We start from the raw sequence: 18,635 nt of genomic DNA on the forward strand, positions 1-18,635 counted from the left end.
GGGATGAGTGGAGAGGGGATCTGACTCTGGTCTAACCTCTTAAAAGAGAGTGCAGAGTGAACTTAGCTCAGGTGTCGATGCCACACCAGCAAACACGGCATGTCAAGCGCCATTGGAACAGCCCCCCCCCCAGGAGCCCCCCCCCACCATGAATCCAGGGTGCTGGAAGCAACTGACTCAGGCATAGAAAGAGAGCTCAGCCCCATTTCACCCCTCCCTCCTCAAAACAAGAACAACACACAGAGCTGAAGCCAGTCAAAAATCATTGTTTGCATTATCAGTTGCTCAACAATTACAGCCTTGTACAAGTCATTGATACGTTAAATAAAACACACACGCTACCCTCACCCAACAGGAGAAAAAAAAGTGCAGCTGGAATGAGCCCCAAGAGTCCCCCCTCCTGGAGACATAAGGGTTTTGCTCCGCTTGGGTCAAGTCCCACCCAGAGGGAGGGAATCAGCACAAATATATATATATATCTATATATATATTTATATTTATTTATCTATAATATTTTACCTTTTTTATTAACAGCAGCAACAGCTGGACAGACCTGGGGCAGAATAAGATTCAGGACTGACTGAGCATGCAAGGTGATGGGAGAACAGGGGAAGGAGGTGTTATGAATGAATCAGGAAGGTAGGATTCAGAGACGTAGCTTGAAGAGTCAGAAGCAGGCAGAGAGGCTTGGGAGAAAGTTAAACATCCCTAGAGCAATAGTATTTCAAGAGCGGTGCTTGAAATGGCTGTTTACCATGGCAGGAATGCCTCCCATTCTGCTTTGCAGCTCCTCTGTTATTCCCCTCTGTTCACAGCATCCCACCCCACCCCGGGTCAATTTTAAGAACCAAGCTACAGTTTGCCCTCCAGCCCACAAGGAGTGCTGCTGCAGGAAGGCCACCTCAACCAGTGCTTCTTAAAGGGCCAGCATTTACAGCCTTGAAGAGAAGCAGATAGAGGATAGCCAGTGTGTGTGTTACTTAGGAGAAACAAATCCGTTTCAGGGCAGGGAGTGGGGAGGCCTGAGTTGGGAGGCGGTTAAAGGGCAAACTTGTTTGTTGGCGCCGAGACGGGGAAAGACAGCTAGCTGGAGAGGACTGAACACCTCCCTAAAATAAAACAAGGTTAAGAGAAGTGACACATTGGGAGGGAGGCAGAAGGCGCCAATAACCACCCCCCTCTCCCATGCCAGCAGTGCAGTCGAGGGCAAAGTGAAGGATGGGCATCACAGGACGGGACTGAGCTCAGATGGCGTCATCCAGGGCAGGCTCAGCGTCAGGGGACGGAACACACTCCTTGCTGAGGCGGACAATCTCCTGGGAGAGCACTTCCAAATCCTAGTGAGGGGGAAAGAAAGGAAGGGGAAGAAGCAGGTCAGCTGAGCCCAGGGGAAGATGGTGCCATCATCTCCCACAGGACAAACCCTGCCCATATTCACACTCGGCCCCTACTCAGGTTAATGGTCGAAGTTTGCAGCTACCTGGTAAAACTTTTAATCTCGAGATCAGGCCCAGACAGAGGGGGGGGCCATATGGGCCGGGCCTCCGGTTCCAAAGGGGGCCTCAGTCACCGAAAGAAATTGCTGATCAAATACTAAACTTGAATTTGGAAAACGTTTTCCCAAATTTTCTAATTGCATGACGCATTTTCTTATCATTACCAGCTACAAGTGGCCTCCAATGGGAGAAGTTTCGATATATTAAAACGAATTACCGGTAAGTCTTTCTTTCGATCAACATTGGCTCAAGAACGCCTAAATGGTTTAGCAATGATAAACATCAACCACGATAAGGCGACGTTGATTGATTTTTCCTACGTAATTCAAGAATTCGCAGAAAAGAAAGCTAGGAAAGCATTTTTAAATGTAAATACTTAAAATAATCCTTTTCCCTATGTATTTTAAAAAAGCACTATTGTATATTTATATTTTCCATTTTGTCTTTATATGCAGATACTGTTCAAGCCTTGAAATAAAATTATTTGTCAGCATAACTTTTGTGAAAATTATTTATATACTTACTTATCTATAAGACTTCAGTTATCCCCAGGGTAAAAAGGGGGGGCACATTATCTACCTGGCCCGGGCCTCTGCCTGGCTCTGCTCAGGATCATGGATTCAAGCCCCATGTTGGGCAAAAGGTTCCTGCATTGCAGGGGACTGGACCAGATGACCCCCGCAGCCCCTTCCAATTCTACGGTTCTGTGTTCTGCCAGGCTCCACCCTGGCCGGCCAGTTTTCTTCAAGCCCTGCTTCTGGTCCATCAAGTTCTGGCTTGCCTCTGAGACACTACTGCCTTAGCTCTCTTTGTCCTCTTCAGGGACGGCGGGGGGGCAGGGAGAGTCTTTTTTTCCAAAACAGTAAGTTGGCAACCCCGACAACAGAGGCACAGGCAGAAGCCACAGGCACAAATCTGAGTTTGGGAAAGGAAGGGAATGCAACGCTTCAGTCCCCTGCCCCATACAGTCACATCTCGGGTTGAAGTAGCTTCAGGTTGAAGAGTCGGTGGAAGAAGATTGGAGAAAATGTAAAGTTTATCTTCAAAAATATTGTAAAATTAAGGATTGCTAGAAAGATGTTGGAAAAAGAAAATTATGTGGTTTTGGCAGAAATGACATAAAGGATTAAGTAAAAATGAATTGGTGAAAGAGAGAATGTAAAATTATAGTATAATAAGACAAATTATTAAGATAAAAACAAGGTTGGAAGGATTTGCTGAAACAATAATTTGAATTAGAATACAAAAATGGGAGGTGTGAGGAGGTCAAGGAAACAAGTAAAGGAAAGAAAGCTATGTAAAGGTTCGATTTGTTTTCTTTGTTTTTAATTGATTGTATTTTTTTGTCTTTTTTATTTTTACCTTTTTTTTCTTTTTCTTTTTGTAACCTTTAAAATTTGAATAAACATTATTTTTTTTTAAAAAAAGAAGTAGCTTCAGGTTGAGTGTTTTCAGGTTGCGCTCCGCGGCGACCCAGAAGTAACGGAGCGCATTACTTCTGGGTTTTGCCGCTCGCACAAACGCTCAAAATGACGTCACGCACATGCGAGGAAGCGGCGAATCGCGACACACGCAGATGCGGGTTGCTTTCGCTTCAGGATCATAGCTGTCAACATTTCCCTTTTTTTAAAGGGAAATTCCCTTATTCCGAATAGGATTCCTCGCAAGAAAAGGGAAAAGTTGGCAGCTATGTTCAGGATGCGAACGGGGCTCCAGAACAGATACCGTTCGCATCCAGAGGTATCACTGTATTGGGAAAAGATGGAGCTAAGAGGAAACACCAGATCTGAACAGGACACCCTTCTCAGGCTGTGCCTATTGACACACATCAATGAGATGACTTGTGACCAGAGGCAGGATTAAAACCTTATAAATATATAAATTCATTATGGGATTATGCAGTTAAAATTTTCTTATTGATCACCACTGGGCTTGAGTTCAGAGGGAAACTGTTTCTTAAAATCATGAGATAAAGAACCAATCACAATCAATAAAAGAGGCAGAGAGAGAACAAACCAAGTGTGGATTTTGATAGCGAAAGGGTCCTCTTGGATGCAAGCCACGTGCTGTCTCTCAAACCACGCTCCCTCCCTCGGCTACAGCATGCCCCCCCCAAAGGCTCCTTCTGACCAGTGCCTCTTCCAACCACACCACCTTTCTGGCTGGCAGCCTCTTTCCCAGCTGCACAGCGCCCCCTAGAGGCCCCCACTCAGGTCGCCCACACACCTTAACCTGCCCCAAACCCCACACCCCTCCTCCCCAGCACCACATTATCTGTGGATTTGCACCCCCTGCAACACGCCCACCCTGTCTCCAAGACAGCATCCTCCCTCTGCCCCCCCCCCCCGCTGCACTGACCGCTCCTTTGCAGCCCCAACCTTGACAGTCCGTCCTCTGAAGCAGCTCCACTCCCCCCCATCCCTCCCCACTCAGATGCAGCTATAAATAGCCGCCTCTTTCCGCTGACATCACTCTTTCGTCCCCTTGCTCCATTAGGACGTTGGAAGGATCAGATTCTACATCAAGTTAATATTGAAAAAGGAAAGGGGGGGGGAGGCCAATATGCTGCAAAGTCTTTTGCTGGGGCGGGCTCCCTCTCGCCTCTCCCTGTAGCCTGTGTTTGTGAGCGCTGGTGATTAAAACAGGTGAGCACATGAACAGCCTTGCGGGATCAGGCTTAAGGTCTACCCAGCCCTGATTGCTAAGCAGCCGTCAGCCAGATGCTTCTGAGAAACTTGTAAGAGCAGGGCAGGGAGACTGCTATGTCCCCATCAGCTGGTATTTGGAGTTACACTGCCTCTGAACATGGAGGGTTCACTTGTAGCTCTTGTGGCTGATAGGGGTGCATTGGAAGAGATATTTCCCATGAATTCCCCCCCCCCCAATAAGCTGCTGCAAGCTTTCCAAAGGGAAGAATACAGTGGAGTGGGGAGAAAACCCTTTGCATATGCTCAGAATATCCTATACAGTGGTACCTGGGGTTAAGTACTTAATTACATATTCCTTATCACCGCCCCAAAATCCCCTCCCTGCTCATCGAAAAATAATATGCTAGGGAGAAAGGCTAGCCAGGCGTCAGCATGGGGCCGGTCCACTGTTCCTCAGACCTTGTGGGGGGCTGGACTATATATTTTTTGGGGGGGGGTGAACAAATTCCTTTGCCCCACAAGTAACTCAGAGATGCATTTTCAATACAGTGGTACCTCAGGTTAAGTACTTAATTCGTTCTTGGGGTCCGTTCTTAACCTGAAACTGTTCTTAACCTGAAGCACCACTTTAACTAATGGGGCCTCCCACTGCCGCCGTGCCGCTGGAGCATGATTTCTGTTCTCATCCTGAAGCAAAGTTCTTAACCCGAGGTACTATTTCTGGGTTAGCGGAGTCTGTAACCTGAAGCGTCTGTAACCTGAAGCATCTGTAACCCGAGGTACCACTGTATATGATGCTCCTCATCCTTAAGTGGGGTTCTGAGTGGCTGTGTCTTGTGCTCAGTCTCTCACTGCCCCTTCTCAAGGAACGCTTGTGCAGGATCTGAGCATTTATGGCTCTCCGAGCACAAGGGCTGGGGAGGGCACTAGCATCCTCTTCTTCTCTCCTCCACCCCTCTGCATCTTCCCGGGGTGAGGAGGGGCCAAGAGCGGCAAGACCCAGGACACAGCACCCCCGCTGCCATGCCCCTATGATGGCCAGAACAGACCCCCCCACCCACCCCCCATTCAAGGCTGCGGGGACAATTTCTGCCCTGCGCACCCCTGTCCTGTTCTGTTTGACTGCTCAGCCCCAGAGGCAGCCTTGCCACGGCCCAGGGAACAGCCTCCCTCTCTGGCTTTGGGTGGTCACCCATTTGTGACACGGGGAGAGAGGCGGCTCCAGCCCTAGCAGATCTCTGGCACAAGGAAGCAGCGGCGGCTGCTCCTCTGCAGCTCAAGGTCACCACGGCTCATAATGGGCAGGGAAACCTGCTACTCCCTCAGCTGCCGCTCGGTGCCAGGAGCCAGGCTCCCGCTGGCCTCTTCAGTTCCCCTCGCAGTCACCTTGACCTGCATCCCGAGAGCAGGAGGATGGAGAGAGGCAGCGGGAGGGCAGCTGTGGGAGCCCGGCCCCCGTGGGCTCGTGGCAGGAGCACCCGGAAAAGATGCCAGCGTCCCAGGAGCTGCCAGCTGCCCTTATTCGCCAGGGGAAAATATCTCCCCATCTCCTGCAGCTGTGGAGCTGCTCCCCCTTCTGCTGCTCGCTTTCAGCTCTCAGTTGTTCCTTACCGACTGGGTACATGTACCCCACGCCTGAAGTTGCGTGTGAAATCAGGGGTGGGACGAAAGCGGGCTTGTGGGGAAGGGCCCTGGGCCCCTGCTGCTGGTTCGCTGTGATGGCAACCTCCAAGCTGGCCCCTTTGCCACCCTGCTTGCAATCTCTCTGGAACAGGGGTAGGCAACCTGCGGCCCACAAGCGGTCCACGGGGGTCGTCGAAACAGCCCACAAGCCGCCCCTCAACCAAGCTGCCCGCTCGGCGAGTCCCTGCGCACTGCGCTAAACCGGCGCAGCGCGGAGCAGGGACTCGCTTCCACGGTGCCGGCCCACAGATTGATCTCCGCAGGAGTGAAGCAGCCCAGGCGAGGTAAACCTTGCCGACCCCTGTTCTGGAACCACCCCAAGTCTTTACTGCCTCCATTTTGCAGTTGCATGTCCCTGATAAGATACAGCAGCACTCTCCTCTCACTGACCCCACCTTCTGCTGCTATTTGCTAGGGTCCCTCCCTGGAACATCTCCCCCACCTAATCCATTTCTGCCACTGTTAGTCCCTGGGAAGCTAGGTACTCCAATAAGGCTTCCTCTCTTCACCCCATGCAATTTACATGTGCCAATTGGGTTTTTTTTTGGGGGGGTACCCAAAAAACCCTACTCCTTCAGGTTGTGTGCTTCGAAGCATGTGCAGAGTTCCTTTTCCACGCAAGGAATAGTCTAATAATAATAAGAAGTACTGTGAGGGGAGAGACTTCGTCAGGCAAGGCCTCCCTTCCACCTGCCTTGCCCCACCCTCTAGTCTCTGCCTCTCAGTTTGTATTGTATTATTCTATGTACTGTGGTTTGCTGTTGTTTTATTGATTATAGTTTAGAAATTATTTATTGCAACTGCTGAGTGGATTTCTGTTTAACTTTTATACGTTATTATTACTACTACGCAATACTATTCTAGTGATTGTTGAATGTTACTTTTTTGATACAGTGGTGCCCCGCAAGATGAATGCCTCGCAAGACGAAAAACTCACTAGACGAAAGAGTTTTCCGTCTTTTGAGTCATTCCGCAAGACGAATTTCCCTATGGGCTTGCTTCGCAAAACGAAATGTCTTGCGAGTTTTTTTCCTTTTTCTTAAAGCCGCTAAGCCGCTAAGCGCCGCTAAGCCGCTAATAGCCGCTAATAGCCGCTAATAGCCGCTAATAGCAAGACGAAAAAACCTCTAGACGAAGAGACTCGCGGAACGGATTAATTTCGTCTTGCGAGGCTCCACTGTATAGGTTACATATTTTAAAGTTATGTTTTATTGTCACATTTTTCTTTTGCATTAGATTGTTATAAGATGTACGTTTTTTGTTTCTTCAGCTTGTAAGCAGCCTTGAGTATTGTAAGATAGAAATACGGTATACAAATTTAAAATGATGATAAAAATGATGATGATGATAATAATAATAATCATCGTAATAGTAATATACTCCCCTTCATCACAAGACCCCAGGGTGGTTCACAGGATAAAATACAAGGTAAAAATGCAAGTAAATAGTTAAAGCAAAAACAACAAAACAATAACAACAGATCCAGGGGCAAAGTCTCTCTAAAAACACAAGACGAGCCTGCAGGAGCAGGTGTGGCCCCAGCATTGAGCAGTGCTGTCAATTAGCCAAGCCGGATGAGAGCACAGGGGACGCGGGTGGCGCTGTGGGTTAAACCACAGAGCCTAGGACTTGCCAATCAAAAGGTCGGTGGTTCGAATCCCCACGATGTTGTTCGGTCCCAGCTCCTGCCAACCTAGCAGTTCAAAAGCACACAGTGCAAGTAGATAAATAAGTACCGCTCCGGTGGGAAGATAAACGGCGTTTCCGTGCGCTGCTCTGGTTCGCCAGACGCGGCTTAGTTATGCCGGCCACATGACCCGGAAACTGTAGGCCAGCTCCCTCAGCCAATAAAGCGAGATGAGCGCCGCAACCCCAGAGTCGGCCCCTACTGGAGATAATGGTCAGGGGTCCCTTTACCTATGAGAGCACAGAACCCAGTTGATGCAGCAGGCAGGGGGAACCGAGTGGGATGAGCTGGTACCTCCTCTAGCAGCTTCCTGCTCCTCCTCGGAAGGACCCTCATCCTATGGTAAAACTGCTCCTGGACTGTACCATTCCAGACTGCAAGTAGCAGCTGCATAACGGCATGCTTTCTGCCCCTCCAAAAAGTTAGCTAGGACTTCTAACTTTCTCCCTTGCACTGTTGTGTGTATGTGTTACATGCATGAACTAGGAACACTTTAACCACATAGAATCATAGAATTGCAGAGCTGGAACCCCAAGGATCATCTAGTCCAACCCCCTGCAATGCAGGAACAGGCAGCTGTCCCATACAGGGATTGAACCTGCAACCTTGGCGTTATCAGCACCACACTCTTTATCCAGGCTGACGTGCCCATAATCCTATACAGGTAGATCGCTGGTTTCCTTTAGGTGACTGCAACTTTACGTGGATTGGTGAAAAATAAATACATAAAAGCAAAGGGGAAGGAGGGGAAGGGGAAGGGGAGATGACTGGCAAACCCATCGGCCACTGGGAGAGCATTAGGGTGTGGCTGGAGAGTTGGTGGAGCAGAGGAAGTTGCAGAGAATTTTGGAGGTGCATGGAGAGAGTTGTGGAGGAGGTTGGAGAGTCATCAGAGGAGTGTTTGGGTGATTTGCTCAGTTGTCGGGGTTTTTGTTTTGTTTCTCTGGCTTTGCATGCTAGCCTGGAACGTAACCCCATGAAAGATGAGATCTATCTGGACCATGTTAATGTCCACTTTCAATTTGGACCAGGGAGCGGGGTTCAGGGCTGGCTGTTGCTCTGCTGTCTTCTCTTGGCTCTGCCGTTCTCCTGGAACCGGCTCCCATCTCTAACGCCCTCAGATAATGCCCTCCCCAGGCACACACCTCACCCGCGATCCCCAAGGCTGCGCCCACAAACCTTCTGCAAGTGCATGTTTTTGGTCAGCTGCTCCTCCAGCATGTTCTGAAGCTTCTTGTTCATCTCCCGCACATTCTCATCTCCTGGCTTCACCAGGTCTCGCAAGACGCTGCTCAGGCTGCTGCGGTCGACTTGCCCGTGGGCCCCCGACACGTCTGTCAGAATTGGGCAGAGGGGAAGAGAGTCAAGAGAGAGAGAGAGAGAGAGAGGAAGCGGGTGTGTTGTGGTTTGATGGGCATCTCAAACTTAGTTCTCAGGGGGGAGAGACAAACCTCTGTCAGGGATGTACCATTTGTGAGAGCAAAAGGGGGCCTCACACGACTAGGTGTTCCTTAACCTGAAAACAATTCTCTGTACACAGAAAGCTAGCATGTCAGGATTCTGCTAGAATCCTGCTCCTTGACAACTACCTTTCTATAGCCCCATCTGCACCATACATTTAATGAAGTATCATAAAACTGTAAACAGTCATGGCTTCGCCACAAAGCATCCTGGGAACTGTAGTTCCTTAAGGGTGCTGACTTGTTAGGAGACCCTTATTCCCCTTGGGAAGGGAGGTTGATTGTTACACCACACTGGGAATTGTAGCTCTGTGAGGGAAAGAGGGGTCTCTCCTAACAGCTTTCAGCTCATTTGAGAAACTACAGTTCCCAGGATTCTTTGGCAGAAGCCATAACTATTGAAAGTGATTGGATATTAAACGTGTGATACGGAGGGGACTTGTGTAGAAGATGTACTTCTCCCCAACACCAGTCTGAAGTAGCAGCATCGGACACAGGTCTAGCACATCAGAGAGGGAGAAAGAGACTACAAAAAGTCACGTCAGGAAATCTGGTGGAATCTAGCAGAAGTTCAGTGCTAATTTTTAATTGTTCCCAGGGGAAAAAATCCATTTGCAACTCCATTTCCACTTGCAAATCAGAGAATTTCACCATGTAATGTCATGTGATGAAAGGTGGAGCGGCATCCCAGCCTACAGTTCTTTTCCACCATTTGAAATCTGGACTGCCGAAAAGCCAATGTTTCATAACACAACCGGTAGTGCAGTGCAAAAAGGGAAATGCTGGAAAATGGGACAGAAGCACCAGCACTATAACTTGCAAAATGCAACAAACTTCATGCCCAGGACTTTCAGACAGCAGTCTTACCCCAGGTCCCTTCCTAAACAGAAGACAAGCTATTTCACCTCCCTCTAGAGCCACGTCTCCCCCAGGCCATTCTAAGGGCTCTTTCCCCTGGAGACTCCTAGGAAGTGCATTGACAAACACGGTTTCAGGTCGATACTGGCTGGCCTTCTCCCCCAAGCTGCTGAGCTGGTTTTATAATTATTTTATTGTCAGGGTTTCCATATGACTGTCTGCTTACTGCAAGCTACCTTGAGAGCTTCTTGGCCATTTCTCCAAGGGGAGTAACAAATACCATGAGATACCCTTGAGGAAAATAATTTCCCCTTTCACTTCTTAGGCCCTTCCTCCTCTGAGCGATCCCAGGGATCATGTGGGAGACACGAGGCAATTGCAGCGCCAGATTTGCTTATGTGACAATGTTAAAAAGCCAATTCAGAGTGAAAACAGGCCATGCTATCCCTTGCTCTGAATGAGCGTTGGGAGGGAGCTGTGCTGAAACAAACTCACCTTTGCTTGCAGGTCCCCATGCCTAGAAAAACCACTAAAACAATGAGCGTTTTCCTCCAGGGGCAACACAAACACACACTACTCTCCTGCTAGTGGGTGTTACATTAAGTACAGTCATACCTCTTGTTACGTTCGGTTCAGGTTACGTCTTTTCAGGTTGTGTCCCACAGCGGCCCGGAAGTACCGGAAAGGATTACTTCCAGGTTTCGTCGCTCGCGCATGCGCAGATGCGCAAAATGACGCCACGCACATGCACAGAAGCGGCGAATCGCAACCCGTGCATGTGCAGACACGGGTTGCGTTGCGTTCCGTTCCGTTCAGGTTGCAAATGGGACTCCGGAACGGATCCTGTTCGCAACCAGAGGTACCACTGTATACTAAAAACAACAACAGTGACGCCCACCATTTTCCTCCCATCACCTGCTCCTCCTTTCAGAACAGGCAGCCTGCAGCTGAGACGCCTCTCTCCACAACCATCTCCTCCCTTGCTCCCTAACCACTGCTCACTGCCCTCTTCTCCAGAGCCTGGGCCTGCTCTGATCTCCTTAGGGAGCTGACATAAATTTGGGGTCTTTCCCTGAAACCTGCTCAGCCACGAAATTAGCAAAACAGCAGGGGAACAGATAACAGCAGCCACCCAACCTCTCTGCCCCCACCCCGAGAAACTGGCTTCAAACAGAAAAGAAAAACTGCGGAAGAGGAACTGAATGAGATTCTTAACTCGTATGCTAGAAGGAACGCCAAGAGGCCTTCCTGCTGTTTTGCAACTTCTGTGAGTGGGAAGGCAGGCTCACAGGACGGATGACAATGACATGGCCCCCATTAACACCACAGCCACTGCCTGGACTGGTGGGGTTAGGCAAACAAGCAAGCAGTGCACAGGCTATGGCCAGGTACAAAGGCATCATAAAACACACACACACACATACATGCGTCACTTTGAAGCCTGTTTTCAAAAAATAGAGCTGAGCTCTGGATGAACTAGCAAGAGTTTCCTCTGAGCTTGTGCAGAGTGCTCCCTCTTCACCACTGAGTAACCACACTTGGGGAGCACATGTCTGGGGATATCAGGGAATGAATGGCCACAGGCTAGATGCAACATCATTGAGTCGAGCCCAGGGATGCCAAGTGGTCAACCAGGCTGCGTAGTAAAACCGTGATCTGTGAGTTAACCAGTACAGTGGTACCTCAGGTTACATACGCTTCAGTTTACAGACTCCGCTAACCCAGAAATATTACCTCGGGTTAAGAACTTTGCTTCAGGATGAGAACAGAAATCGTGCTCCGGCAGCGTGGCAGCAGCAGGAGGCCCCATTAGCTAAAGTGGTGCTTCAGGTTAAGAACAGTTTCAGGTTAAGAACAGACCTCTCGAACGAATTAAGTACTTAACCCGAGGTGCCACTGTACCGAGTTTCAAGAAACCAGAACCTGGAATTTACTGCTCATCTCTCCCAACAACCTGCCGGGTTCCATCCTGGTTCTCTCTTGGTCCAATAGATTCCTCTAGGTTCCACGTCTTGACCCATCACCCCTGGGTTTGACCCCGCTTCTACTCCCTCCTATGGGGCCGGTTATTTTAGAGTGAAAAAGTTCCAACCAACTCCCATGCTAGCCCTGGTTCTATGCACACAGCTCTATTCCAAGCAGCTGCGAGGACGGAGCTTAGATGGTAGCACCCTCTGTGCTTTGTAATAAGTACTTGAAAGAGTCGTAGAGAAAAGGCTACGGCTGAGCACCAGGATTCCTGTGCTCTTTCTGCAGGCATCTCCCCCCACTGCCCCAGTAGCTGTCCGTTGGAGTTTGCTCCCTTGATTCCCCAGACTGATGCCGAGCTAAAGTAACCCTGACAACTCGATCGATCCCACCTGCTTTCCCTGCTCTGCAGCTTCAGCACTCATCAGCCGGCCTGTCTCTCAAGACAGAAATCCTTCTATCCCTTGGCTGCGCCGTCATGCGTCGCTCACCCCCGCAACGCCCCTGCTTTACACAGGACAGGAAGGAGCCAGGAATCCTGACTCCCGGCCTCCGCTCCTCCTGCCACCAAACCCAACTCGTACGCAGGATCGCCTCTGACACCCTTCGGTTCACCCTGAGTGACTACCACAACCACTCCGGTGTCCCTTGCGCACAATTGTCAACATGAGTTATGATCTCTGTGGCGCCCTTCCCCAGGGCTGAGTATAGGCAAGTTTAAAAATTAAAATTCTCCACTGTTAAACAATAACAACAAAAATCCTAATTCTGCAGCCTGCAAAAGTCGTGTACCGCAACCCCACACGGGCCCACCTCTGCCTGCTAGCATTCACTGAAGGGCGGAAGGAAACTCAGCCTTTTGCCCACCCTGAAAACAGTCTAAACTAACAGAAGGTTCTGCCAACCTGAGCATGAAGTCTGCCACAGCTAGGAAGCTGCTCTTTAGGGCAGGATAACAGGTGCATTAGCATTTGGGCCGCTTGCCTGCCAAAACTTCCCTCTGTGCTGTGCTTAACTGCTGTTGATAAAGAGGGCAGACCTGCAGCAGCATCCAAATGACTAGGCGTGTCTTAAAAGCACAGAATGAAATCCTGCATCGCCTCCAACAGCCCAGGCAGCTCCTCCACATTCAGAATCACCCCTACCATCCAGTAGGGGTCGCAACCTCTGAGTCCTCCTGCTCAAGTCGGTCAGTGTGGGGCTTCTGAGTGCAAAAGCCCTTTCTTCCCACTGATGTTATCATCTCCCCACCCCCACCCCAATTTGTTTTGTTTTTGAGTTTTTGCAATGGAAATATGAAATCTTTAAAGGACCTGCATGTGCATTTTGGCTGACATCATGCTGTACTAAAGCAGAGGCGTCACAGAAACAGAATAATTCAGGTCCGATATATCTATCTATTCCCAATATACCGTATGCCTCATTGCCAAACTGCATCACTTGTTCAATCTCAAATCGTTTTTCTTTTGGTTTGGTTTGTTCCATGGATCTCTCAATAGCATTTTTTAACCTAAGTTGGAAACATTTAATTGTCAGTGCTTGCTTCTTTTTTTTTTTTTTTTTACAATGGGAATGGAAAACCACCGATATTTTGTTTGTGGCACCCTTAGTGTTGTTGCTGCTTCTCTCTCTCCCCTCCATCCTCCTAGCTGAGGAATACATTGACATCAGGCCCACTTTCCTCTGGCTGGTCCCAGAGTTCACAAGCCTGGCCCACTCTCACAAGCTTTAGGAATAATGCCTAGAGCAGTGTTTAGCGTCCTCGGGTCTCCAGCTGTCGTTGGACTTCAACTCCCAGCATCCCTGACCACTGGTCCTGCTAGCTAGGGATGATGGGAGTTGTAGTCCAACAATAGCTGGAGACCCATGGTTGAGAAACACTGGCCTAGAGTATGGGCCACTGTCTGCCCCCGCACAATTCACCAGGCTTACCATCCTTTCCCTAGACCAAGCCTCCCACCTGAAACATCTCGCTCTCCTCTCTGCCTCCTATCTGCAAAGCCCAAATCCACTGAGCCCATTCCCCTCCCAGAGATAGAGGGAGAGGGAACCTCAGTTCAATTATCAAAACCTAAGGTAATTGCCTGAGGCTAAATCCATCTAGTTTATATTGTAGGAGAGGTAGAAATAAAAGAGGAGTTAATTGGAGAGAGAAACACACACACACACACACACACACACACACACACACCCTGAGGACTCCTGGGGCAGTGGGGTCAAGTGGTTGGAGCAGAAGGGCCAGCAGTGACTTCTGGGTTCAGTTACAAAGATTTGGAGGACAAATCTGCCTGAGAATGACAGGCAAAGGCAGAAGGAAGTGGCACAAGATGCAAGAGGAGGAGGAGGAGGTTTGTATTTTTAGCGTTCATGAAATATTCACTGGCTGGGCTGTGTGTTGCCAAGCTGAGGCGAAGGCGACCCTGCGCAAGCTATTTATAACCGGCTCCTGTTCCCTGCCCGCGGCGCAGTTCTGCGTGGAAGTATGGAAAACTTATCCACAGCCGCTCAAGAGGACCCACCACCCCGGCTGCCAGATTTTTACCTCCAAGCACAGGAGAGGCCCTTTGCACGTCGCCCCTCAGCATCGCAGGACCCTCTCTCTCTCGCCCTTAGCACTGTGGCTGAGTCCAACACCACTGCTCTTTGGCAAGTTCAGGTGGGCCAAAGGAATGGAAGCAGGATCACCAACGAGGTGAAAGTAGGGTGGGGATTCTTATAGAAGGGGGGCGGGGAGAGAGACGGGCCTCAAAGGCAGGGAAAACAAAGCAGAACAGAGGAGACAATCCCTATGTGAATGCTATGTGGGTTTGTGGGACTGGGGGACGGATTGCAGAGTCTGTGGGAGAGGGGCTCGGGAATGAGAATCAGGAATGAGAATCTCATGGCCTGGAGACCTGGCTTCTCGCTCCAACTGACTTGCCAAATGAATCTGCTGAGCCCGCACATTCTCGTGCCAAGAGCAGAGACTCGAGGGCCACCTGTGCTTTCCACCTTGGTGCGCAGAAAGCGGGACAAAAAAACCAAGAGAGCTCTCCCTGGACTCTCCTTCCACCTATAATGGAACATCCAATCTCCAAGTCATGCAAGACTTAAGAGCTCCTCCTCCATCTCTTTCCCCCTTGCCAAGGAGGAAGCCCACGAAGCACAGAGAGGCCACTTCCTTAAGAGATACGGGGGGCTTCTGCTCTCTCCACCCGCCCTAAAGCGAAGCTGAAGTCCCGAGCAGTTGTCTCCCTACTTCAAACTCCCCCCAAACTCGTGGAATTTCTACTTCACTAGTAGCCGGAATAAAACCAGAGCAACTGCAAGCCGTGGTCAGATCCGTATCTGGGGCCTAGCCCCCTTTCCCCCAAGCTGGTTGGGACTAAAGTTCTGTATAGGCTATGGTTCTGCAATCACACAGCAGAGCCGTGGAATCTGGTGGCAGATGCAAATTTCAGTAGCATGAGATTTGCAGCTTTGATTTTAATTTTTTGAAGGGAAAGAAGCTTCTAGTCCTTAAGGCTGCTGGAGTGGAATTTTGGAAGGTAAAAGATAGATAGAGGGAGGGAGGAACATGGAGAAGGATCTCCATTGGTCAGGAAATGGGGCTTCATTGCAATGCAAAGCATCTTGATTCCGTGCCACGTGGTGTAGCAGAACGCATCATGCAAACAGATGCAAATCCTTTTTTGGTATAATTTATGCAGGTTGTGGAAATGTTCTTCCGTTGAGGCACAATTTTCAGCCCCTACCCCAACAAAGCATCTTGGTTAAGACTAATTGAATAAGCCAAGGGACCATGATGCCCAAAAGCCAAATTGGGAACTCCAAAAGCTTCAACAAGCTTTGGGAACATTCCAGGTGGAATGCTGGCAAGGGTGCCGGAAGTATGAGAGAGAAATTTTGAAAAGATCCGTGGAATCAAACTTGCAAAGGATCTGAAGCTCTCTTATATCAAAGAATCCTGGCTGAGGGCCGTGGCAGCGGGCCTCATGTCAGCCTCCTTTCACATCAAGGGTCATTTCACACCACACAAGGCTTGATGCCTCAGTCAGGTTTCTGATGTGAATTCAAAACCTACGCTGGCAACGATGCACATTGCATAACCAGAGCCTCTCCTGCACTCTCTCTCTTACATATTAGCCATGCAGGTAACATGCGGCCATCGAGAGATCCCACCAGCACCATCCAGGGGGGAAATGGCAGCAACCCAGAGGCTGTGAAAGCCACATTACCAAAGATCTGCTCTCTGAAAAGCAACATTAAGCAGGAATTCTGTCACAAGGATTATCTGATCTCAGAAATGCCGGAGTTAACATGCTAAAACACCAGTTCCATCCAGCACTGAGCACAGAAGCAGCTTATTCAAGGCAGCAGATCTTACTTCTCCCCACAATTTGCGTGTGTGTGTGTGTGTGTGTGTGTGTGTAGCGAACGAAGACCCCACAGTTCGTGGAGCTCGGGATCCTATCTGAAGCTTAATACTGAACTCATGTTCACACCCACACAGGGTTCAGTCCTCTCATCCTCGCGGCAAAATTATACAGTAGAGGAGAAGGAGTGAGACATGGGTGGGCAGAAGGGGGGGAAAACGGGCAGATCTATTTTTATTTGTACTTATTTCATTTTTACCCTGCCTTTCCTCCACAACAGACCAAGGCACGGCTGCAAAGATGGGAGTTCCCAGGCAGCCTCCGCACACAGGCCACTGTCTGGACCTGCTTCATCCTGTACCATCGAACCACCTTGTGGGACTGAGGACGGCTGGCCTGGGACTGAGCTGTTGAGTGGAGTCACCTGCCAGAGGGCCTCTAGCCAGAACCACAACTCTTTCAAGCTTATTTCTGCAACCACATGGGCTAGAAACTTGTAAGGAAAACAAAATAATAATAATAATAATAATAATAATAATAATAATAATAATAATAATAATATTTTTGTATTATTTATACCCCACCCATCTGGCTGAGTTTCCCCAGCCACTCTGGGTGGCTTCCAATCGAGTGTTAAAAACAATACAGCATTAAATATTAAAAACTTCCCTAAACAGGGCTGCCTTCAGATGTCTTTTAAAGATAAGATAACTACTTATTTCCTTTCCTGTGGAGGGCGTTGCACAGGGCGGGCGCCACTACCGAGAAGGCCCTCTATCTGGTTCCTTGTAACCTCACTTCTCGCAATGAGGGAACCACCAGAAGGCCCTCGGCACTGGATCTCAGTGTCCGGGCTGGACGATGGGGGTGGAGAAGCTCCTTCAGGTATACAGGACCGAGGCTATTAAGGGCTTTAAAGGTCAGCATCAACACTGAAAAGCCAGGACTTTAATCTACAGAACGTTGAGGAGAAGTGTTAAAAGCAAGCCCTCCAGCAGATCCTGCAGATTTTGTAAGGCCTGCAAGAGGAGCCGCAGAGAGCCGAAAGGGCAGTGCAAAGGAGGAGATGGCGCAGCCAGACAGAGAGACCTGGGATAGCTGCGCTGCACATGGTTCCCTTTGTACCGCAGCGAAGCCGAGTGGGAACAGCCCTTTCCTCCTGCCTTTGTCTGTGCCTGGTGATGGGAAGTGGCACTAACAGGGTTTGACAGCAGGTCCCCACGGAGGCTGTCATTCTGGCTGCAGCAGGGGGAGGGGCCTGCCCCCTCGGCTTCACCGATGGCACAGAAAGGTCCCTTCCGCAGGCCCGGCCTGTCACGGAAGGAACAGAGGTGGGAGGGACAGGGACATGGGCGAGGAGGAACAGCCACACGCAGGCAGGGGACGCTTCAAAGGGCTCTTTCTAGCTCTACCCCTCTTTGTGGCCTAGCTTCACAGGCTGAAAAACCTTTCCAGCGCTTAAAAGAGGATACCTGCGCTCTACCCCCAAATACATGCAAGGCTGCTAACAAAGAGGCCACGGTTCATGCCTGCTGCCCAAATCCACTCTGTGCCCATCAGCAGTCAAATATGCAAAAAGGGGGAGCTGCTAATACAGTGGTACCTCAGGTTACAGACGCTTCAGGTTACAAACGCTTCAGGTTACAGACTCCACTAACCCAGAAATATTACCTCGGGTTAAGAACTTTGCTTCAGGATGAGAACAGAAATTGCACGGTGGCGGTAGCGGGAGGCCCCATTAGCTAAAGTGGTACCTCAGGTTAAGAACAGTTTCAGGTTATGAACGGACCTCCGGAACGAATTAAGTACTTAACCCGAGGTACCACTATATATGTGTACACCTGCCCGTTCCCCACAAGCTTGAGTTCTGCAAATATGGCCGGTTTGAAATGATTTAGCTTCTTCCGATTTACTCTGCGCCCCACACTTCAGGCAGGGACAAGGCTTTCTTAAGAGGTGGGGGACAGGCTGAAGGCAAAGCAGGTGCTGATTCGGTGGGAAAGTTGTGCGTGGCTGGACCGCCCCCCCCCCCATGCTTTCAGGCCTTTAATGAAATGTCGCAGGTGTGCCATGGGATGAACCTACAGAAAGACATTTCCCAGGGCACCAGTGTAACATTTAAAGGGCACCTCCTTTCCATTCTAGAGTGTGAAGTGTGGAATTTTTACCATCCTCTCTCTTCCCCCGTGTACAAGAGTGATGGCCCCATGGTGGAAGAGAGAGGTTAGCCAAAAAAGGAGGTGAGGCGTCAAAGTCTCAGGAGACCCCTCTGAGACCCATCTTCTTCCCCAGTTTTAGCCAATGTTATCCACACACCCTTGACATTCTTTCCCTTAGCAGCCATGATGTTGGTCTTTCTTTAAAATGAAGTTGAGACATACATGTCAGATTCTGGACTTGTAAGTTAGCGTGGGGAGGGGACTCTAACTATAACACTATTTTTGTTTATGATTCATGTTATTTCTTTTATGGATTTATAT

At 49.5% G+C, this 18,635-nt stretch overlaps 1 protein-coding gene across 2 annotated transcripts in view; it reads right to left on the reverse strand.

The window, feature by feature from the left end:
- Positions 1–246: 246 nt before the first annotated feature.
- GRIPAP1 (GRIP1 associated protein 1) overlaps positions 247–18,635 on the reverse strand; it is a 66,180-nt gene continuing 47,791 nt past the window's right edge. For both annotated transcript variants that reach the window (XM_081844995.1, XM_081844994.1), the window contains 2 exons: positions 8,694–8,848; positions 247–1,337 (listed from right to left, as the gene is read on the reverse strand). In XM_081844995.1, the coding sequence (XP_081701121.1) occupies positions 1,245–1,337; positions 8,694–8,848 (248 nt within the window). In that variant the 3' untranslated portion in view covers positions 247–1,244. The remainder of the gene's footprint in view (positions 1,338–8,693; positions 8,849–18,635) is intronic.

This window comes from Podarcis erhardii (assembly GCF_964252035.2).
Source record: "Podarcis erhardii genome assembly, chromosome: 17".
Lineage (NCBI taxonomy): Eukaryota > Metazoa > Chordata > Lepidosauria > Squamata > Lacertidae > Podarcis > Podarcis erhardii.